The 24,301-nt window shown below is 41.5% G+C and overlaps 1 protein-coding gene across 2 annotated transcripts in view; it reads right to left on the reverse strand.

Annotated features, from left to right (window-relative positions):
• Positions 1 to 557: 557 nt before the first annotated feature.
• Positions 558 to 24,301, reverse strand: part of CLCN4 (Cl-/H+ antiporter 4) — a 47,296-nt gene continuing 23,552 nt past the window's right edge. Inside the window, exons 5-12 of one of the 2 annotated variants that reach the window (XM_086768142.1) lie at positions 22,649 to 22,771; positions 19,709 to 19,915; positions 19,536 to 19,616; positions 18,483 to 19,028; positions 16,256 to 16,442; positions 13,357 to 13,755; positions 6,395 to 6,611; positions 558 to 4,862 (exon numbers count right to left, since the gene is read on the reverse strand). In XM_086768142.1, the coding sequence (XP_086624268.1) occupies positions 4,772 to 4,862; positions 6,395 to 6,611; positions 13,357 to 13,755; positions 16,256 to 16,442; positions 18,483 to 19,028; positions 19,536 to 19,616; positions 19,709 to 19,915; positions 22,649 to 22,771 (1,851 nt within the window). In that variant the 3' untranslated portion in view covers positions 558 to 4,771. The remainder of the gene's footprint in view (positions 4,863 to 6,394; positions 6,612 to 13,356; positions 13,756 to 16,255; positions 16,443 to 18,482; positions 19,029 to 19,535; positions 19,617 to 19,708; positions 19,916 to 22,648; positions 22,772 to 24,301) is intronic. The other variant, XM_086768148.1, reaches the window with a different exon arrangement.

The following is a 24,301-nucleotide window of genomic DNA, read 5'->3' on the forward strand; positions in this document are numbered from 1 at the left end:
AGTGCCTTTTACTTGCTTGGCTAGTACATTAATCAGAAGCATATATTCTTTGCTACTACCTCAAAGTTAGCCTCTGACAGAGATTGAAGGCATATTTCATCCAATTAAATGGGCATGATTGACCCTGTCATTTTCAGTCTTTGAGCTTAGCTCTGAATTAAAGTGCAATTGAGAAATATATACAAAAACTAAAATCATAGGTCTTTGCAACATCTAGCTTTAAAGAAGTTTCACGGTTATTTTAAACAGAACAACTTGGTAGGAGAAATTTTTTTTCTTCTCTTTGTAGATTTCTTTAATAAAGGAATTATGATGCTAAAGTAAAAAACATTTCTCTCTGAAAATAAAACAACCAACAGCCAAGGCTGATTCTTTGAAGTCAACTGCATGAACTGTACTAACTCCTTATTTAATATCAAGTAACTCATAACTGAGTTAGATATCCTAAATCATTCATCAGGCTTAAGTTGTCCCTATAGGTGGCAAAAGGAAACACCAAAATCATACAGAGACATTAAGTGAAATACTTCTCCAATTAATAAGATGTTCAAGAAATATTTCCAGTACTGCAAGTCAGTTTTATTTTAAAAATAGAGTCCAAACATTGTTTTTATAAGGTGCTGTTTTCTATATACTGTTTTCTGCAATTAAAAAAAAAAGGCAAAACAATATTCCTAATCATAGTGTCATTCCAACACGGAATCAGTGGGTCTCCTCTAATTCTTAAACATTATTTTTCTGCTTCATCAAAGCATATGAATTAATAATACCACTGTGACAGCCAAAGGGTCTGGCTAATGTCATCCATGTTCTTTACTTTAATAATAAACTTTCTGGTGCGGGTTGCTTCAAGTACACATCAGAAAGTGAATGTAACTGAACATAGTTCATGCAAAACAAAGGTACAATACTCAGCTTGCATCATCCAAAGATTTTTGGTTTCTTGTTCAGTTTGACATCTTCAAAGTCCAACTGCTTGATCACAAGGATTGAACTGAGGTTGCATAAAGTGAGCACTCTGTGCTAAAGAACTTATGTAACTCTCAGATTGATCAGGCCATGTGGCTATCGTGAGCTTGAAAAAAATTCAAATAAATACTTACGGCTGAGATCTATGCCTCTTGGAGTTTGTTCAGTAATTTCTGAGACATATTTGGGAATACAGATGGAAAACAATGACTGATAATGGGCTTGTTATGGGAAAATACATTAAATCATTACATCAGAACTGCATTTTTTTCAGAAAAGCATCTTATTAATTTGTATTAAGTGTTCCCAATTCAGCCACTCAAGCTAAAAGAGCGATGAAGACTGTAGCATGGATGAAGTTCAACACAAAACTTACAGCCAGTTACTGTCTCTGAAAGTGTCTGAAGTGCTAAGTTTTCTAATTAGCAAAGTCTGTCCAGTTTCAAAATCTTCTTGTCATTCTAGCATCACTTCAGCCTTGATAATGCCAAGCAGCTGAAGTTAGCTGTGGCTATGCCAGTTCTAGAGAGTTAGGTAGCAGTCCCTGCTCTAAGGGCATTTAATGTATTTTGAACAAGGAGCAGCAGTCTAATCACTCACACACAATTACACGTTCAAAGCTTTTTTTCCTTGACCCTTTAGATATTTAAACCATTCCATCTAAAGGACCGTTTGACAGAAAAGAGCTGGACCCTTATTTATCTACCTTCTTCTTGGGGCGGGGGGGGTGGGGGGGATAGTCCCAGGGTCAAACTGCACCTGCAATAAGTGCATAAATCTCAATTCCTTCTGTTGTTATTTCTTGCAAACAACCATGCTGGTTTTATGGATCCTGTTCTTAAGCCCTGAGAGCTCCTCATATGCAGTCTAGTAAGATGAGGTGACAAGCTATCATGGGGCTGAGTGTTGGTTTTAGTGGATCAGGCCTCCGGGTATTAATGGGAATTAGCCACAGAAATTCATGCCTGTGCATAGCCACAGACTGAGTTTAAGCTGGTAAGTGAATACCCAAGTGAGTTTGTATTCATGGCCAGTTTAACCTCAGTTATGTAACTCTGTGTCTTTTTCCCAGGAAATTACAATTTTTTCAGTGTTCATATACTATCCTGGTTCCTGCTAGCAAACATTGCCCTCAGTACTATCAGTGCTCTTCAGAGTTAGCTTTGCCATGGACAACATGCTAATGCAGCATGGACTGAAATTTCCTTGGCTAACAGAGAAGGGTCTAAATCTCTCCTTTTCCCTGACATACATGAAGCCTTGAGTTTGATTTCAAATAGCAGATAAATTCACTTCTCAATTTTTTTTTTTTGCCTTGGCTTATGAGCAAAAGAGGAATTTTAATGTTCAAGTGGGGAGAGAATGCACATTTGTTTCCTATGTAAACGTAAAGGAAGATGGACAAAGTGTTTGTCAAACATGTATGTATTAACAGTAAGAGCTATAAAAATGAAAAGTAGAATATAGTCCTTCAGTTTTAATTTCAGAACAAGGTTGCCCTCAAAAGTCAGCCTATTTGTCTTAGTCCAAATCCCTTAGAGTTTAGTTTTGGGTAGGAACTGACATTTGTACTAAGCCCCTTTTGGGTTTAGTTGTGGGAATGCACTGCTTTTATGATGGCACTGCTGTTCAAATGAAGAAATACAATGTTTATGAGCTTGGTTGTTGACTTGGTTAGTTTTTTATGAGTTTGGCTGATGACAGCTTCACAGAAAAACATAAGAAACAACAATGTCATGATGGAGTTCCTATTTTCAGAAGGAAAGGCTTTCTCAGTTCTGTAATTTACATAGTTTTAACAATATCCCTTTAATAATACATTGTACTGCAGATGTTCATTTAACAAAAAGTATACGCTAAAATATTTATGGGCTTTGGCCAGAGCTACATAAGTTTATGTCAGTGTGTTGCAAACACTATTGTTAAATGGAATACTTAGCAGATTAAAATTATCCCTTTACTTCCGTTTCTTTTACTTAAACAATCCAGGCCATATTTTGTGTGAAAGCAGTGGGACACGTGCCAGAAGGAAGCAGGGTCACTGGAGATAAGAGGAGGAATTTGTGACATGTAACTTTGGGCATCTAACTTAGGGTGCACCTGGCTAGTCGTCCCATTTCAGGGACACAATAATCATGCACATTGCCTACAAGTTGGGTCAATGGTCTGGCTTTCGTCTAGAATAAGCAACAGGCTCATCTGGCATGAAAGGACTCCACTCATCTCTGTCCATGGAGACTAACTGGACGCAATGGACTTGAGCTACCAGTATCCATACGAACTGGAACAAAAATATCAGACATCTTAGATGCCTAAAGGAAGGGTCCAGCCTCTCACATGGTCTGAAGGGCACCTAAATTAGGATGTAACCTCTCTCCAATCTTTAAGCTTATAGTTATAAAAGAAACACTGGGTGGTGTGGATTATGTGTTACTGAGAGTAAAATTTGGTCTTCTGTTACTGATAGCAGTATTGACTAAAGTGCTAGTATATTAACACAGGCAATTATGACTGTGCTTCTTGCACAGAACCAGAACCAGGGTTCAGGAAAATTTAGCATTTTCACATGAGTGACTTGGAGGTCCCTACCAGAGACTGTTAAATCTTGTGCAAGCAGATCAATAATTAAAGCTTTGCTATCGTTGGTTGCATTCTCAGTCCCTTTGATCCTTTCCAGCGACAGTTTTGTGAGGATGAATTCCACAGTCCTGTGACTGACAGATGCATAAAAAGTAGATCTGCTACAGAATAAATGTCTATGACTGTTAAATTAACTTCAGCAATCTCTTGGCAGGTGCAGACAAATGCCAAGAAATAGCAATGACAAGCTAAATGAAGAATCAGGAATCAATGCAGAACTTCTAATGAAGTTTGTGAAAAAATTATGATGTACAGAAGGAGAGACAGGTGAGGGATTCAATCTCTTGTCACTAACATTGGTGAAAGCTGGATACCAGTCTCCCTTTTGTGCCTTTGAAAATTCCTCCACAGGCTTCTATGCTTTTTCCTGTTGTTACAGCAAACCACATAATACTAAATATTACAGTACCTGTATGCAAAATTGCATAGAGAAATAATACATCCTTACAAATAAGTCACATTTCAACATTAATAAAGGGAAGCTGATTGATAGGAATGCTCAACTGTATAAAATCTAATGGACTAAAGTAGGAAGCAGGGGACACTACATTTTGAAGTGAGTTGAAGTGTGTTCTTGCTCCTTTAACTCCAGTCCTGTTTCACTTAACTTTTACAAAAATAAATGAAGATGACAAAATTTTTCATTTTAAAATATGATGATTTTTTTTCCCCCCATGAAAATGGTATAATTCAGTAGCAAATAAATAGCCATGATTTCAGTAACAAAACCAACTGACGTTACTCATACAGTCTCTAGTATGGAACACAAATCTTTATATCTGGTAACAGCTTACACATAAACAGTGTCTGCTAGTCTTCACACCTGCCTCAAGAGTTACTGTGAATGTTGATGCATCCCACTGGCACTCCTGGCTCTTTGTCTCTAAGCAGCACATCACTTACACCCGCCAGCGCTCCAATTGAGCTGTTGGGAATCTCATTAAGGAAACACAGCTTGATGTCTGCAGCTGCTCAGTGCTTCTGAACTGCCTTCCTCATTAAATAAGTGCCATCCTGCATCCACTCCCTCTGTCAGAGGCATATTGGGCCATTCCTCATACACGTTACATTTTCTTTTTAAACAAAATGAAACACCAAACATAGCCTTTGTGTTAATCTAGAAGGGATTCCTTTGGGGTTACTTTCTTCTTCCTTTACCAGTCTAGTTAAACATGATAGATTCAGGGTCTTGGTTTGCCATTTGAGCCATATGTCTTAATACATCCTTTTTAGTTATGATACCCAGCAGCCTCCTAGAGGAGAAAAGGAAAGGAAAGGTCAACAGTCATCTCATAGATCATCTATTTTTTTCCCCTGTTCAGCTGCAGGGACATTTTGTGAGTGCTTCCATATAGCACTGTCCATCTCACCCATTCCCCAGTGATTATCTTTTATAAAAAGTATTCTCACCTTGTGGATTTTTACTACCCTGGCCATGATCATTAAGTGAAATCCAATGAGTTGGTACCTCTTTTTGTTGGGAACATGACTGAGTGAGGAGCTACAACTACTGACACTTTGTACAAGAACGAAATTAATTTCCTTAGGCTAGGATTGCAGAGGACTAACAGCACAAAACCAAAGCACCAGTGCCCTGAGCTAGGACACGAGGTTTAGTAATACATGAACTAAGCTAAAGCACAGACTTTTTGAAACTCTCACTGTCCAACTGCATAATGCATTCAAAATTGAGTGATAATTTCTCATCTATGTGAACTTAAATGAATTATATCTGTTAAGAAAGATGAGACCTATGAGGTGTCTGACCCCAAGAGTCAAAAATTTCCTAACCCTCAGTATTCAAAGGCTTTTGTTTCCAGTCCTTGAAGGCGACGAGGCAGTGGATTTTAAAACTATGTCATTGTTATAGTTTTTCCACCTCTCATTTCTTGTAAGTGCTAGAACTGAAGATCAAAATTTCCAAATCCAAGCACTTAAAATCAAGACCTAAATCTGTGTCCTGATAATGGTCCTTATTTTCTTAATACTGAGGACACTGCATTGATAGTAACAGCTGCAATAGATTTGAATAACAAAAAGGCTTTTTGTAGAAGACTAAATTTTAGTCTTCCGCATTTTAAAATGATGGGTCTGGTTTGCTATCCTGGTGTAAAGTCTCTTCTTACTACTAGATACTGGGATGAGCAATGCTCCAAAAATAGCTCAAATCCCATTGGAATTATGGGATGTTATTTCTAGTGCACATGGTGCAGATTTTTACTCTTCTGATTTCATGTTTGCCTGCACTTCTTGGTTTTTGTGGACTTTCGGTTTATATGCCTTTCCATTCTCCTTTAAAGAAAGCTGAGCAGATTAATTTTCCTCCACTGACATCTTTATTACAGTCTTCACAAGTATCTGATCCAGTTGGATGTCTAGAAACAGGCATATCCTTTGCAAACAGTACTACTTGCCAGCTCTGCCTCTGCTGAAAACTGAACGATAGTGGAAGTCAGAATGGTTTATTTTGTATTTATCTTTACCTTATCTAAGAACAATACACTAAGGATTTGGGAGAACAGAATGAAACATGACACATGGCAAGGGCCACTTTTCTTCTGAGTCTGATTTCTTTTGCTGCCCTCGAGAGACACTGGGCAAGCTTCCCTTATTCTTCCGTTCAGAAAATAGACAAAAATCAAAATATTCACTTGACTGTCTCAGAGATGCTGATTAATTAGTTACTGTCTATACTTGGCTTTAAACAGGAAAAATTGTGGTTTTGTTAATGCTGAAGAAAATCTCCTCCAATTCTCTAAGCATGCTTGACTCAGCATCTACTCACCCACTGCGAGTGACAAGACACTGTCGGAGTCCAAGTTTCCGGAAAATATCCACCACAGTCTCCATTGGCGTGTGGTCAGTGACAGTGAAAGGGCTCAGGTTGAGAATACGCCGCAGCTTCAGTGGATGGGGACTGTTGGGTGGCAGTTCTGGGGGGTCTTCAGTGAAATACACAATGGAGTTGCTCACCACCCCATCCTGACGCTGTCTTGCATTCTCTGTGCAACAGAAAGATCAAAGTAGCCAGAGAGTTAGGCTTGATAAGAACACAAGAAGAAAAAAAGAAAAAAAAAAAAAAAAAATAGTTATCCTCCTTTGGAAAGCAAAGGTAGTAGCAGCTTCTTGTCTGTAACGTAGCGGGGTCCCAGAAGTTGGGGTTACAGAGAAAACTTGCATTTCATTGAGACATTGTGCCCTTGAAGCAAATGTAAGTGATATTTTTACAAACACATACTTTTTGTTGGTTGGGATAATGCTTTTCTGAATAAATATGCAGCTCATTGCTTTCACAAACATCATTAATCCACTTTCCATCATATTCAAATGATTATGTGCAATTTTCTCCATTGTGAGAAAAACAACAGAAACTACTATTATATGCCCAAAGGAGTGGAGTCAACCAGCCTGCGTACAGTCCCAGCTGGCTTGGAGCGGTGTGTTTGTTTCCAGATTTCTCAGTCTGGGGAAATGTGGGCATGGTGAATGGATTTATGAACACAAAGCTAGGGAAAGACAAATTCACACCCCAGGGATCTGAGGGCAATGTGGGTGTTGTTCTAGACCAGCACACCTCTCTGGCATGCAGGGTGAATTTTGTGGTTTTGCACTTAATTCCTTAGATTTTAAAAGGGCAGAAAAAATTAGCATCCTACTGAAAGGAAAAAATAAAGGGAGGAACAATATATAGCAGTAAATGAGACTGATACATTTTTCTCTGCAGTACGTATTTGACCACTTTCAAAAGTTCAAAAGCTGTCATTCATACTTTGATCAAACTATGAAGTGAACTTTACACTACATCTGGACTATACGTGTATAAGCCTTTTAATTTAAAGTATGCTCCAACAAGAATTCTTAGCATTGAAGTGGTTTATTTTCTTTGTGGTGTTTACCTAATTTCTGCTCAACATTACAGGGCATGACCAATATATGAGATGGATTTCCAAATGATAGACAACTTGTCTGTCCCCAGAATAAACATATCAAGTGTTTAGCTCTGAGGTTTTAACTCTTTCTTCCTTTTTTTCTTTCTTTTTGTATAAATTCTTGGAAATGGTTAGAATTATTATCTTTGATTAATATAGGTTGCTTCTGTTCTTGAGAGGTACAGCAAATCAGACATAGTCAAAGCATATGTATAGATTCTTTTGAGCTCATTGCCATCAATCAAAGTACAGAAACCTGCTCCTGTGACTTGTAATGTGTAGACAGTAATGGTTTCCAACATGTTCCAGCTGCATTTTTTCCTTTTAACGATCATTGTCTTGTAATATTTCTGGAACTGGAGCAGTGCTGGCTCAAACCTAGTATCAGTACAGTATATGATTTTCAAAATCCACCCCCCCTACATATTGCAAGCCCTATTGCAATTTATAGAAATGATGCTAACTTTTTCTCACCTTGTTTTGATTCATACATCTAATTTCAAGTGTGAACATGCCTGTGTAGCTCTTTGATATATGATCTGTGGTAAGAGGTAACATTAATCAAACTGAAGGTAACTCCCACCCTTTGATAAAAACCTTGACAGCTAGGTATTTCCTTCCTGAAGCTGCACCCAAAGCCACAGGCCCAAGCACTTCTGCTGCCACATTGCTGTTCCCAAGGCAGCAATGACCCTGGACAACAGTGATTAGCCAAAATCATGACTTCACTCTTCAAAGTCAACCATCTCTCTGGAGAAATGTGAAGGATGTAGTACTACTGAGCAAATTCGGTGGCATCAGAAAAATGGTGGACTTTGTATGCAGTCCCACTGGCTGGGGGAGATAGGGTAGAGGTAAACCAGAGGAACTGATAATTTCTGCAGTCAGTGGGTAAGAAAAACATATATAGCAGAACAGAAAGAGCAAAGCAAGTGGATGACGATGTCTGGTTTTACAGAGTAATCTATGCAGAAGGCTTTTGTCATAGCTAGAGAGTGAATTAGTTCTCCCAAATGTGAAAAGGCCTCTCCTATTCAGGAGTTCACAGTTCACAGCCTATATTAGCTACGTTGCTCTCTCAACTCTACAACACTGGGAAAAGTACATTATAAAGGCCACCTGGCCGGTGTCCAAGACTCTGCCTTTTGTACGATACCTCTGAAGCCAGCCAAATTTAAGAAGAGCTTTACGAGGTCAAATACTTCCCTCCCTAAGACTGTAAAGTAGGTGCCATCTAAAATATAGACACCTATTCCCAGAGGGTGGCTATGCCCACCTGCTCAGCAAGGACCAGTGGAAGGACACAATCCTGAAGGTGCTTCTGAGCAACTGGAAGTGGCATTACCATTGACTTTACATGGACTGGATGCATTTTTAGAGCATGCTGCTTAGTGCTCCACTTGGTAAGAAAGAAATTATGTAGCAGTAAATCAAGAGGCAGAGAGCTGTGTGTGAACCAGTATTTGATGCAGGACTCAACATCTATTGGCTTCATCCAGAAAGCCAGTTGTGTGAGGGAATCTGAGTACTTCCCCAGAGCATTCGCTGGGCCACCGCCCTGCTGATGCACAATTTATTGGGCCAGAGAAAGAAGCTGAAGCTTCTTAGTTGAAAGCTTGTCTCTACATAGTGCAATGTGTTGTCGTATAGAGGTACCAGAGCTAATTCAAACTGAAGAGGCGTTCTGCGGAGCGCAGTGCAGTGAAAAAAGAGGTACTTCTGCTTTTCAGAAGACCTCATTCCCTGGCTATAATGTTGCGCGGGTGGGGCTTATACTGTTCCCAGATGGAACTCCAGTATCTCTGGATGCTGTCAAGCAGAGCAGGAGATAAGAACCTGAACAGAAGAATAAAAGATGCTTCACCACGTGTGATGTTTACCTCTTGGCAAGTGATTTTATAGTTTAAGGATATGTCGCAGTTCAGCCCCGATCAGGACCAGACTACGCAGTCTCTCTCTCACTCCCCCCACCCTCCGAGAGAACAGGGGGAGATGATATAAGAAAAACGGCTCAAGGTTTGAGATAAGGACGGGGAGAAATCCTTAAAGTTACCGTCACGGGCAAACCAGACTCGACTTGGGGAAAACTATTCATTTATTTTCTAAAACTAGCAGGAGAATGAGACAGGGAACAAGATAACCTCCCCCCACCCCTCCCTCTTCCCAAGCTTAACATTATCTCTACTACCTTCCCCTCCCGAGCGGCACGGGGGGGGAAAAGGGAATGGGGGCCGCGGTCAGTTCATCACGCTTTGTTTTACGCCGCTGTATCATCGTCAGGGGAAGAACTCCTCGCATTCCTCCTCTGCTCCAGCGTGGGGTCCCTCCCACGGGCCACAGTCCTCCGTGAAACTGCTCCGGCGTGGGTCATCTCTTCCACGGGGTGCAGTCCCTCTAGAACAGCTGTCCCAGCGGGCCCTCCACGGGCCACAGCCTCCTTCAGGCCTCCACCTGCTCTGGCGTGGGGTCCTCCACGGGCTGCAGGTGGATCTCTGCCCCTCCGTGGACCTCCATGGGCTGCAGGGGGACAACCCGCTCCACCATGGTCTTCACCACGAGCTGCAGAGGAATCTTGGCCAGGAGCTATATTACTCCTCCCCCTCCTTCTGAACTGACCTTGGCATCTGCAGCCGTTCCTCACAACAGGCTGGCAGACGTCTCTCAGGATCCTTTTTACATCTTATTCACTTCTCATCTCCTCTCCACTTCTTGCAGCCGGGCCGGGCCGAGTTGGGCCCAGTCGGCTGCCCGGCGGGAGGCCAGAGGGTGAGGCCTGCAAGGCCCATGAGGCTCGCGCCTCCCCCTCTCTGCCCCCCGCTCAGCTGCTTCACATCTTCTCCTCTCTCTTTTTTCTGTTTTCCCCTACTTAAATACGTTATCGCAGAGGCGTTATCACGGGACATTCTGCTACCAATCGGCTTGGCCTTGGCCAGCAGCAGGTCCGCCCTAGGCCCGGCCGAGTCCACTGAACAAAGGGGAGTGACTTCTAGCAGTTTCCTACAGAAGCTACCACCTTAAGCCCCCCCTTACTAACAAAACCACGACAGGATATTTGGTGTATGGCTCTGTGAACATAACTATGAAGCAAGTGGAGGTGGAAGTTTGCAACATATTAGCTGCTCTGTGGTAATGATGAGCACTGACTTCTGCAATGAATGCAAAGCCACTTTGGCCTTCAGTGAAAGAGGATTAGCCATCAACAAGTTGGTAGCATGGTACAAAACTGGTGTTCTGCCCTGCCGTGTACTAGAACCATATAATATGTCTTCTGGAAAAGCAAAACCAAATCCAGATTTTAAGTCACAAAGACACAAACCATACTGGAAAGATTAAACTTTTATCACAGAGTCAGCACAGAATGGTATCAGGGGATGTCATACTCAACCCAAGAGAACAAGGGTCACCAAAGGTCTCTGATAGCTGAGGATTTTAGGAAAAGTTATTATGCAGAGAAGTTTTTTATTTTAAATCTCAGTTCTGCCTTAGATCCTATGAAAGATGCTCTTGATTAGAGCTGATCTTGAAGCAGTATCTTTTTCTCTGGAAAATGTGGATGTCAAAGAAACAGTTTTTGAACAGGAAAGCATTTTGCTTTAAAATATTCACTGAATTTATTGTAAACTGAATTCTTTGTTATCAGTGCATAGCTGGACATTTTCACACATCTTCTAGAAAGCCCATTCAGCAAAATTGCCATTTATGATCTGAATCAAAAGACTCAGTTCCTCAGACTTCTCTGACTCGCTTCAGACAGTGTCTGATCTTTCTGCTTTTAAAGTGAGGGCTCTGCATCTTCACTCCATGCAATTCCCCCACTGACATAATACCCTACAAAGGAGATGCAAAAGGCTATAAAGTTAGGAAGGCAGCATTACAGCCACGATTTGGCACAGACAGTGTAAAAGCCAGACACAGGGTAGGTTGAATACATCTAATTAAGGTTTTTTACTTCTCACAGGGGATTGCACAAGACATTTGAAAATCATTAGCAAAAGCAGGATAAAATACAAACTGTTTTACAAATGGTATCAGGTCTTGGCATTTACACATTTGGTGAAACTTCAGACATATACTTACTTTCCTAGCTTGGCCGTATAAGGCATCTTTTATTACTACAAAAGGAAGATTAGCCCTCTGAGAAAATCAGTTGTTTGAATGGGGTATTGCAGCTAGCAGCCTTGGACTTCATATCTTGGTGTCTTTAAAATCGTCTTATACTGAGACTGGTATACAGAGGATTATAACGTCATGGACACTTTTTTCCTTTTTTTTTTGGAGGAGGGAGGAAGGAGCAACCAGTGATAGTGGGCTTTTAGTGATAAAGTTAGATTCTCACACTCCTTAGAAGTTAAATTACAATTGTGCAATTAGAGGAGCTGTAGAACTGACAGTAAGGCCTATTCTGCTTTCCTGTGCTTTGAGAAATTAGTGATATAACTAACTGCAAAATGAATTCAGTTCAGAAACTATTTTCTCTAACTGAAATGATGGCTTACACCACAGAAGGGAAAAAATGAGAAAATAATTTCTTACTGAGTTCTGCACTACATTTTAAAGGGAGAAAACTGGGCTCTGACATTTCTTTTCTTCTTCTGCACGTGGTACTGATGCAGCATTGATGACTTTCTGCTATGCAATGAAAAGAGGTGAATCAAGTAACAGATAAGTGTCCTTAAATAAATAAATATAAATTTTAGGTCTAATCAGTTAGACTGAGCCTTTTTATGTTTAGGAGATAAAAATAACAAGTGTTTTAAAGAGCATTGTTATTTCAAATTTTATTTTAGCTTTGTGAGAAGTGAACAGGAAAGCAGCCCTCTAAAATAGCCCTAACTTTCCATTTATGAATTTTCTTTTCTTAAGAATACGGGAGTTTCCATCTGAGACAATAGCTTTTTAGAGGTGCCTGAAGCGGAGGGATTAAACAGGCCCATGCAGAGAGGAATAATTCCATGTCAAGGAGATTTGGATATGCCAGACATTCCACTCCCCTGCGAAGTATAATGCAGCCATGCCTAGCCAGCAGCCTGCCTGCCCAGCTGGCCCTCAACACCACAGGACTGCCAGAATTGGGAGTGGACCGTGAGATTGATTTGTCAGGCTCACATACCTTTGCAGCTCTGGATGCCCTGGGTAAAAAGGAAGGTGGAAACACTTGCTTTCATCCAATATGCCTGCCTTTTCAATCCCCACCTAGCTATCAGGCCAACCAGGAAAGGACCCGATGGGTCAAAACCTGTAATGACCTGGATCAGGCTCTCACGTAACCAGCCAGCTGTCCACTGGATGCTTGACAAAACTCAGCCATCTTTACACCAAACAACATTCTCCACTGAAAAGCTTTCCACTCCTACCACAGAAGGCCAGCATGTGAGAAAAATTGAGATAGCACACCAGAAAGAAGCACAGAGACTTGTACTTCATCACACAGTGATAAAGGTTCACAGCTACCCCAGTTGCTGCCAGTAGTCCATGGAGACTGCAAGAAGCTCAGCACTGCACTGGCTTTTAATCTGGTTCTGACAAAAACTCTGGCCACATGAGTCGAGTTTACCTCTGTTGTATCTAGTGGAATCATATTGTACCGTTGTGAGTGATGGCAAAATTAAGCCCACAGAAGTCAAGCCCACAGGTGGTATGTTGCAATAGAGAAGATTCCAGCTATGGGTCCTAGCAGCTAGTAAAAGCCAAACTTAGAGAAAAAGTTGGGTTCAGTTCTTACTGATCCATTCTTCAAGGTGAATAACACTGGTAACGTGCCACTCTATCAAAATCCCTATCAAAATCATGCTTGTATGTACGCTGATACTCTACTTACTTATTGCAAGAATCAGCTCTCGTCTCTGTGCAAATCCAATCAGTCTCTCCGAGTCTTTCGAAACCACTACTGGAAAGCCATTGTAGTCAGTCTCTTTGATTAGTGTCTCAACATCCTCCACCGTCATGCTGTCCTGCGTCAGAACAGAGAGAGGAGCTTCACCACGCCTTGGTCTCATAACGTCTGTGGCTAGGGTTCGGTGCGTGAATTCGTCCTTCACGTCCAGAAACGGGTAACCATTCAGATGAATGTGAGCTTCATATATCCCTTCTTTCCCAAAGGCATCTGCCACCCACTTGCTTGTGACAGCTGCAGCCATGAGAGGTACAATGTACTCCAGGCCTCCAGTTAGCTCGAACATAATCACCACCAGGGAGACCGTCATTCGGGTAACACCACCTGCCAACAAGGAAAGCGGTCAAGTTTCCCTCAGGACTCTCAACATACTAAGCAACTCATTTATATTTTTGAGTCTTATTTTGAGTCTTACACTCAAAAAGGCACATGATTATTCATGCTGAGTACTTTGCCCTTATACTTTGTGAAGTATTTCGGGGCTTATTTCACTGAAGGAAGACATTTTTCATCTACTGCAATTTTCATCAAAAAGATTGAGTGAACTTGCTCAAGCCAAAGATGCTAACATTGAAAAGCAAATAATGAATGCTAAAAGACTGAGCTATCAAACCAGAAAGCATGCCAAAAAAAAATCAGCTATGCTGGATACTAGAGAAACTAAAACTGAATCCTGCCATTAGCCCTCTAAAATGACTCCAAGAACCAGCTGAGTACTGTGGCTGGCGCAGGTAGAAACATTGAGAGCTGGCCTTCACAGCAGTTTACCTATCACATTCATACTGATGAGTAAGCTAAGCATTATCTTTGGACATGCCGTGGTTCCAAAATCCTACATAAGGACAGTTTAGGGCTTCTGCAAGAGCTATTTTACAGCTTAAAACCTAGCTTTTGATATCAGTATAACATACAGTTTGAACTGTATACAATTGGTTCGAGGCCATCTAGGCACGCAGCCATAGACGGAGTCGTAGCTATGTTTTTCAATTTAGTCTTTCTGTATTAATTTCATAAACAAGCTCCTTACTCCTTCAGTTTACATTAAAGGATAAAAATAATCATATATCTGCAGACAAGTGTGTACATATCACTGAGTTATTAGGTAACATTTCTTTGCCTCCGTTCAAAAGGTAAATGTAATAAATCTGCTATTTTTAGGTTTCAAAATACAGCACTATTTTAGATGAGAGAAATCAGCAAACAGGTCATTAAAATACGCTTTTAATCTAGCAGCATACAGGAAAATTAAATTGTTGATTATTTAACATGATGATTTGGATATGACTTTCATCTGAGGAATGCCTTAAACTTCTGACTCTGAAAAGCTGAGAGCAGATACCAGAGTAAGGATCATTTAATACTTACTTACCCTGTATCTCTTACTCTAAGCGAGACGGGCCTTGGGTTTAAAAATGAGCAGTGACCATTCTGCTGGATGTCTAACATACTATTAAAATAACTGCATCTTTATTTGGACCTTTTAAAAGAGGAAGTGATTGCTGACTAGTAGATCAACTGGAATATTGGAGCAAAAACTTTGTGTATCATTTCTTTTATGAATGTTAAGATCACTTATGGCCAAGAGGAAGTGCTTTACTCTTTCTGACAGTAATATTCATCCTAGCTATTTTAATGTGTCTACAGTGCTGTAGGTGTTCACATCCAAAGGGGTGATACAGATTGTCTTTATAATCTCTGGAGAAAAACAGGCACTTTTGAGGCTAAATTCATCTGTCCATTTGCCTGGGTTGAAGTCTCTATTGCCAGATGAGACTGATCTTTCCAGTATCTCATTTTTCTGTTTCATGTCTCCAACATAAGCAGAACATGGACCAGCTGGAGAGGGTCCAGAGAAGGGCCATGAAGATGATAAGAGGGCTAGAGCACCTCTCCTATGAGGACAGGCTGAGAGAGTTGGGGCTGTTCAGCCTGGAGAAGAGAAGGCTCTGGGGAGACGTTATAGCGGATTTCCAGTACCTAAAGGGGGCCTACAAGAAAGACAGGGAGAGATTCTTCAGTAGGGCCTGTTGTGACAAACAGGCCCTACTATGTGTCAGGATTAGTTCATCATCTAATGATTGTATCAGTGACAGTAACAAAAAGAGGTAAAACATTCAATTACAGACGGGGAAATATATGATAAGGCAAAAATGTGTTCAGATGGTATGCTTGTAAAATTCCTGTTGCATCTATGACTATAAATTTGATATGCGAGGTATTATTCAATGATCTTGCTTTAATAGTTAACAGATCATTCCTGTTATATCCAATAAATCCTTTTGATTGAACATAACCAGATATTGGCCTATGGTCAAAAATGAAAACCAAAAGACAGCCCCAAAAAATTGACCAGTGTGACACACAGACAAAAATAAGATCCAGAATTTTTACTTCTATGTACCTTAACATTTGGCCAGAGCTGGGAAGTTTGTTCCCTGCACTGAGAGAGAGCAGAGTCTAAACAGGGAAGTAGCTTTAGTCCAGCTGTAGTGCATTGCATCACATCAAAAGGGAAGAAAAAATCCAAGCAAGAAATACTCCTTCTTGGAAACTTGTAGCCTAACTTGAATTTTTTCTTTCCTTCTATGCACTTTTTGGCAGATTACAAGGGATAGGCATTGGTGACTGCAAGCCTCTCTTGTTGACTACTTGCAGATCACTGGAGAGACCATTAGAGGAAGCTGCCCATGCTTTAGCCCATCACATCTTGATTTCTCTACTACATCCAGAAATGCCAGCATAGCACCTAACACAAACACAAAGCCCTCTTAAATGACTTGTAGGTTCCCAGACATCATGAACCAATGATCAGCAGGTACTGTACCCAAGCAAGCTGCCGCTCCCACCATAGCATAAAGTCCAGGTGTGACGCAGTCTGCCCCAGGTCTGCACCAGTTCCTGAAGATGATCCAGTCGTGATGGTGATATGCCAGCTGCTCTACTCCAATCCCAACCATCCTGCCAGCCATGGCTCCAACAGCCATGCTAGGAATGAAGAGGCCTGAAGGGATCTTGAATAAAATATAGACACGTGAGCACCATGACAATCAGTAATGAAATTACTGATCAAGCAATTCATTATTAGCAGTAAGAAAACCCAGCTTCCTTATTCAAGGCTAGCTCAGAAGGCCATAGCCTTTTGGCAACCTACAGTGATGTTCCCTGTAGTCTGAAAAAGATTTCTGCAGTGATTGAGTTTGTGTGGCTACATGTGTGTTAATAGCTTTATAAAATTTTATTGTGTTTTTTAAAGCAATTTTGAATCCTACCTGCTGCATCACAGTGAATTTGATAGATAAATGGTGTTTCTGAATTACAGGCTTATTTTAAAGTTAAGACGCTCCTGGTTTGGCCTTTATTGCTTCCTCAGCAGGAAGTCAGGAGCTGCTGGTGGTTCTGTCACAGGCTCAAGAATAAGCTTAACTGAAAATAACGTCTTGATTTCAACTTTCATCACATGGAGTACTTTACAGTTTTATTACTACTCTTTCAGGCTGAATCATACCAGATTTTAAATTAGATGTCAAATGAAGAATAAAAATTTAGAGAAAGGAGGCTTACTGCTCAGAGGCAGCTATTTTCTTCATCTCAGTTTTTTTTAGAGAGGGAAGGTGGTTGTCTCTCTTTAATTCTGAAAATACACCTTGAGCTTCCTAGATAGCTAAACTAACAACTTCAGCATGGCCCAGGGGCATTAGGGCTGGTAACAGCAGAAGCGATTTCCCCCACTATATAGTTAATTTTGCTAATGCAATTGGATTGGGCCTTCTAGATTAGGTGGGTGAAGATATTTTATCTGTTCTTTTCCATAATGGTTGAAACAGTCAATTGTTTCTAACAAATTTTAGATATATAGACTAAACAAAGAACCACATATCAAATAAAGAACCAAACTCAGAAGTTTTTAAAGAAATTAACAAGCATAACAACAACCTGGCTGCCAGCTCCAGCTCAAATCCCTTTCTGCAGTGAAGGGCATCTCATTCCAAATCCTCCTCCAGAAATTTTATACCTATGCTCTTAACTCCCGCTCATTCTCCCTGCTCAGTCACTGGTCCTAAGTGACCTTCTACTATTCAGTAGTTCTTGTCATTAGGGACATCCCAAAATGGACAAAACACTAAAGAAAAGCAAAATTCCAACCACTTCCTACTATTTTGAGGGTAAGAAGCCTTCTAAAAGATGGATCCTCAATTCCAGCTCAATATGTAAGAGGAAGATGAGATGCTTTAGCTTTGAGTGTGGCATAACATACACAATTTAACTCAGAAAAACTTCCCGTCATCTGCTGCAATCAGATCCAGAACTAAATGATCAAATAATGGAAGCCATAGACAGACAGATGAGTGTTTTATATGGGCTCTAGCAATCAGCTATATAAAATTCACCACAAACAGCTTTGTATATATTGAAAGCTTGAATAAATTGTTCTTGGATCTTTCATCACCTATTTATGGAGAGGAGGAATGGAAGGAAAAAGCTGCAAATCCAAAATAATCAAATGATACATCTGTCAGTCCTCCCACTCACTCCCTTTTTTTCCAAGCTGCAGTACTTAAAAAGGTTTGAAAAACAGAACTTTTCAGCTACTTTTATATTTTTTTGAGATTTAAAATGTGTAAATCGGTAAATTCAAAGCTATTACTTCCCTGAGTATAGCTACCTTTAAGGCACATTAAGACATTAGTCCAACAAGACAAACAACAATATAAATAGTCCATATCCCTGAGAGAGCTGAAAGACAGCTGCAGTGGGAATCATCTTGACTTTGCTTATTGGCAACAATTTAAATTCTCTCCCAGATGTCTTTTTCACTTAATAAACCCAGAGATGACTAGAAGGTAGAAAAGCAGGGCTCATCCCTCTGCTGCATCAGGGGCCCGCAGAGCGACGTGCTGGCAAGTGGGTGAACCAGCAGGCATCTCAACCACACCTGCGTGGCTGGGTGTGGGTCAGAGGCACACAAGCCCTGCCAGATAGACCCCACCTGCTGATGGCAACCCATCTGCACCTTGTGCTCATGACAACTTCTGCACCTATCCCTGCTTTACCTTCATGCCGAAAGTGAATATCGTGATGACAATTTTAAACACTAAAGCCAAGGCGAGCTGCCACATGGCAGTGTAGACTCCAGGGCCAGCAGGTCTGTCAGGAATGTCATCCACTGGCCGGGTCATGTTTGGGTCATTGATATAGTCACAGAGCTGCGAGGACTCCAGGGCACCGCAGTCGTTGAAGAGCTCCGAGATCAGCTCGCTGGTGCTCCTCCGGGTGTAGGGGTTGGGGTAGGCGATGATGGCAGTGATGGCCGTTATCACTATGACCTCCAGGACCGGGTATTTCCCGAGTCTGGTGGTTTTTCGCCTCCTGCACCAGGCAATGTTGCATCGGATAAAGAGGGTCCCCCAGAGGCCACCGAAGACACCGAGCAGGATGAAGGGGAAGAGCTCGGCCATGTACCAGGGGGTGTGGTACTCCACGTAGAACAGGACCAGCCGGCTGTTTCCAAAAGGATTGATGGACCTCAGTGTGAAGGCAGCAACGAGAGCAGCAAAAAATGACCTCCAGAGGGTTTTTAGAGGAAAGTAGTAGCTCACCTAAAACCAAGCAGAGACTGTAAGCACTTCACTGAATGTGACAGAGGGTGTTTGCTTTAATTATTCACTGGAGCACTGTGCACAGTAAGCCGTGGCCATGCGTTTCATCTGTCACTCTACATCTGACTTTACTGGTACCACCAGTCCTTACCACAGCCAGAATGTGTTCACAAAGGTATGAGAATAAAAGGCGTTTTCAGATAGGGAGCAGCAATCAGTGAAAAATCGATAAACTAAATCCAAAGTTTCTGGCTACAGATGGTAAGGCAGGTGCTCGACAGCTTGGCCCATGCAGCAGCAAGCTGAAAGCCTGAGAAAGCTCAGCACAGTAATACATTTCCAGATTAAATAATTTTGTTTGTTTCCAGAAAGCCAATGCTCTTCTTTTACTTGGATTATGCTAAAATACCCTTTTTTTCTTATTATTAAAAATGAAATATTATTTTTGCTTTAGAATGTATAAAATTAAAATATATTTATCAAAGCAAGTGAACTGCCAGGTCTCACCTCTTCCAAACTAAAAAGCACACCTCCAATGGGAGCCCCAAAGGCAACAGAAACTCCTGCGGCGGCTGCAGCCGAAAGCACCTACAAAGCAAATATTTACATACAAGGCATGAGTCTTTTGAAAATATAAGTATCTGGACAAGGGAATAAAAGATTATTTGAGCCAACCTCACCTCTCTCCTCTTTCCTTCATTCTTGCTGTACTTTGAGAAAAGGCTGCTGAAGAAGTTTCCACAGCAACAGGCCACGTGGACTAGCGGCCCCTCTTTCCCAAGGCTGAGGCCTGAAGATACCACCAGAACCAAGGTGACTGTTTTGATTAAAAGTGTCCACTTTCCCAGGTAGCCCCTAATAATGAACCCACTCAAGATGGTTTTTATCTGCAAAGCAGAAAGAACATGTTGTTGAAGAGTTGAAGAAACCTTTTCCACTCCGAACTTGCAAATAGAGTTAACACCTCAGCGGAGTTAATAAAAATAAATAAATAAATAAATAGAATCACAGACTGCTTGAAAAAAGGCAGTGATGGAGAGAAAGAAATCATAGGTAGAGCAATTTTCCCACAGTGATAGCTGAGCAGGGGTTATGCAGACCACACTTTTACTGTTGTTATGGGTGGTCCCCTGTGTCGATACAGAGTCTTACAGAGATCAATAGAAATATCAAGCTGTTACATATCTCCTTGGCTTACAGGATCAGAGTTAAACTAGATCCAGCTTTAGCGAAGCAGAAAAAAAAAGCAAATAAACAAGCACAGACTTTTCCCAGTTAAAATAAGAAAAAAAAAAATCTAAATATTTGGAATGGCCATGCCATAAAAGCATGCAACTATTATGAAATGAGAAACTCCAAGAGAGCTTATTTTTACACATCTCCTCTTAATTTTGGCTGTGAGTTGCTAGAATAGAACACAATGCATGTGCATGACACACAGGCCACAGGGTGGGATTTGGGCTTGGACTCTAGCCCTGGAAATGGGCTGAAGCTGAACATCACCTCACATGAGAGATTTACCACTCAGAAACTAGATTTACAGTTAACTAGGAAAAAAAAAAATTAAAACACTTACACATATATCAAATATGTAACAAACACACACATGTGACTACTTTGAAACATGGAAATTATTTAAATATTTAAAATTATTTGTGGTGGGTTTTTTTCCTGATTGACTATGAAATATTTGGATGCTTCTCCTAGAGATGAAGAAAAAAAAAATGTATGCCAAGATTTTGGGCTGTTGATTCTGTCTGCCAGATTCCTAAGTAATAATCCCAGTGGTTCTATAGCTCTTTTAAGAAAAGACTGCCCTGATTTCAAAAATTTTGAATAGCTATGTTGCTTGAATTACAAAATTCTTCATTTTAACAGCTTAAATATGGACTGAGGGTCAATACGTAAAATGCTGAAAACCAATTAAAGATTTTGGCTGCCAGCATGACGTGGTGTACAGGGATACAATTTGCAGAAGACAGACAGTCAGACACTTTTTAGTCAAGCCAAATGATGGGCATCTCGCATCTTCAGTAGCTTAGGAAACCTTAGCTTTGTATCTCTCTCTCTTGCTTTTATTTTGGTTTCATTTAAAGCCTAGCCTAGAAAATGACTGGTTTTGTAACTGGCCCAAGTAATTTCATCCAGGGAAAATTCTGTATAATCTTCTTGCATATGTATCCCAGCCACAAAAAGTTGGAATCCATAAAGTGATGACTGAGAGACGTTGATTTTTAATTCAGGCTCTGGCAATGAAGAAGTACATACATTAACTTGTCTGTTCTGGTTTTGTTAGTGAGGGGGGGCCTAAGGTGGTAGCTTCTGTAGGAAACTGCTAGAAGTTGCTCCCCTTTGTTTAGTGGACTCGGCCGGGCCTAGGGTGGAGCTGCTGATGGCCAAGGCCAAGCCAATTGGTAGCAGAATGTCCCGTGATAATGCCTCTGCGATAACGTATTTAAGAAGGGGAAAACAGAAAAAAGAGAAAAAGATGTGAAGCAGCTGAGCGGGAGGCAGAGAGGGGGAGGCACGAGCCTTGTGGACCTTGCAGGCCTCACCCTCTGGCCTCCCGCCAGGCAGCCGACTGGGCCCAACTTGGCCCAGCCTGGCTGCAAGAAGTGGAGAGGAGATGAGAAGTGAATAAGATGTAAAAAGGATCCTGAGAGGCGTCTGCCAGCCTGTTGTGAGGAACGGCTACAGATGCCAAGGTCAGTTCAGAAGGAGGGGGAGGAGTAACGCGGCTCCTGGCCAAGATTCCTCTGCAGCTCGTGGTGAAGACCATGGTGGAGCGGGTTGTCCCCCTGCAGCCCATGGAGGTCCACGGAGGGGCAAAGATCCACCTGCAGCCCGTGGAGGACCCCACGCCAGAGCAGGTGGAGGCCTGAAGGAGGCTGTGGCCCGTGGAGGGCCCGCTGGGACAGCTGTTCTAGAGGGACTGCACCCCGTGGAAGAGATGACCCACGCCGGAGCAGTTTCACGGAGGACTGTGGCCCGTGGGAGGGACCCCACACTGGAGCAGAGGAGGAATGCGAGGAGTTCTTCCCCTGACGATGATACAGCGGCGTAAAACAACGCATGATGAACTGACCGCGACCCCCATTCCCTTTTCCCACCCCGTGCCGCTCGGGAGGGGAGGTAGTATAGATAGTGTTAAGCCCAGGAAGAGGGAGGGGTGAGGGGAGGTTATCTTGTTCCCTGTCTCATTCTCCTGCTAATTTTAGAAATAAATGAGTGTTTTTCCCCAAGTCGAGTCTGTTTTGCCCATAACGGTAACTTTAAGGATTTCTCCCCATCCTTATCTCAAACCTTGAGCCGTTTTTTCCTATATCATCTCCTTCTATTCTCTCGGAGGGTGGGGGGAGCAAGAGAGAGACTGCGTAGTATGGTCCCGATCGGGGCTGAACTATGACATTGTCACAGTAGCATTTGAACATTTTCTACTATGGAAGATTTAGATGGGCACCATAAAGGCATGTTAGAGAAAGGAATGAAGGCAGATGAGATGGAAAGACAATTTTCTTATTCCTATGCTGTCTCATAGTACAGTTTTAGAATGGGAAGAGATGGCAAATTATCTCTGTTTTGTTTGAGTTTTGAATATTCATCCACAAAGAGAAACTCACCTCTGGGATTCCAGAGCCACAGGCATAGGGAGCAAACACTCTGACCAGGGAGACTGCCAGGAAAGCAAAACACAGAGCCCACATAATGTATAGAAAATAGTTTAGAATGTAAGCACTTGCACCCTAGAAAAATAACAGTAACAAACATTGTTAGACAAATGCAGGTTGGTAAATCTCGTGCTTCTACTAGGGATCATGATGGCATGGAGCCTGATCTTTTCATTTACATGCTAGTTGCTGCTTTTCCTCAGGAAGGACAAATGACTAGATACTCCAACAATTTTATTACTCATGGAAAGCAGCGGCATACTAATTTATACCCAACCCAGTCCATACAGTCTGTTTGCAAAGGACACAAGCACCTTAAATAGAGCATCTTTCAAGCACTAAAAAATTAAGCCAACCACAAAAAGTTCCAAAACATCAAACAAATCTGTCATAAGGGCGAAAGCAATTGCTCGTTAAAAAGCACCTAATGAATGAATGTGCTGTGTTTATCCCACAGCAGGTGACAGAGGATGAGAACCTGATATATCTTCTTCTGAGGGCTGGTGTTCAAAGGTCAGCTCTCCGTGCAGATGCTGATCTTTTCAAATGACATCCCTCTGTATGTAAGTAGCCAGTTCAGTTCACAAATGGGAAGGGTAAAACCATAAATAAATCCTTTCCTTCTATATGATGCTGTCTATGAAGGGTTGAAAAATCATTTGAAAACACAATGGCTTGGCAGATCCCACTCAGACACATCTCAATCCTTTTTGACCTGATATTTTAAAAGCATTCCAGTCGACAATAAAACCTATCTTTAAACTGAATAGCTTTACTTTACTGACAAGACAGAAGGGCTCATGATCACTAGCAACAGTTAACTGCGCAGTGCCATAGTGAGAGCATAGTCAGTAGTGACCTTCAAGCTTTCTACCCATCTCCAATGGTCAAGCCAAAACTGTTGTTAAAAATCTGCCTTAGAATACTCCTCATTCTTCACATGCATAATTTTTTAGATTAATTTCAAAAACCTCCCCTACACAGACAAAAGAGACTCTAGTCAGAGGCATCTAATTGATACAAGGACCTTAAGCCTTCAAACAATCTCCTCTAGCAAGATCACACTACAGAATAAAAAACAAGGTGAGCCTCAGTGCGTGAATTGGTATGAATCCTTCACCTCTAAGTGAACTCTTCCTACCAGATGCAGTCCCAGCTGCTCAAGAACATCGGGGCCCTTGTCTTTGCTCTGCAGGATAGCAGCCTGGATATCAACATTATGATAAATCAAGTAGGAAAACAGGCATAAATTGGTTGTATCATGTCTTCAGTGAACAGAGCTGGCCAGGCCCAGTTCCCAGTCATGAAAAACTTAGAGCTGAGAAGTCTCCCTGTTTGCAAGCTTTCAAGGAATCAATCTTTAACAGTACGGATGCTTGCTAGCCCCATTTTCCAGCTCTCTGTCCAATTGAAAAGACAGTAAGGGAACCACTGCCTTTATCCTTACAGATGTGTTTGGAAGAAGGGCAATTTGTTAAGGTCCTCTTGTGCTGGCTGAAAGTGGCTTTGCTGGTAACAGCAGAAGAGCAATCCGATGCCATCCCCCAGTGCCCTGAGACTAAGCAGTCATGGATGTCACACTTAGGCTGATTGACATCCATCTGT

This window comes from Chlamydotis macqueenii, chromosome 1 (genome assembly GCF_036417535.1).
Source record: "Chlamydotis macqueenii isolate bChlMac1 chromosome 1, bChlMac1.mat, whole genome shotgun sequence".
NCBI classification, from domain to species: Eukaryota; Metazoa; Chordata; class Aves; order Otidiformes; family Otididae; genus Chlamydotis; species Chlamydotis macqueenii.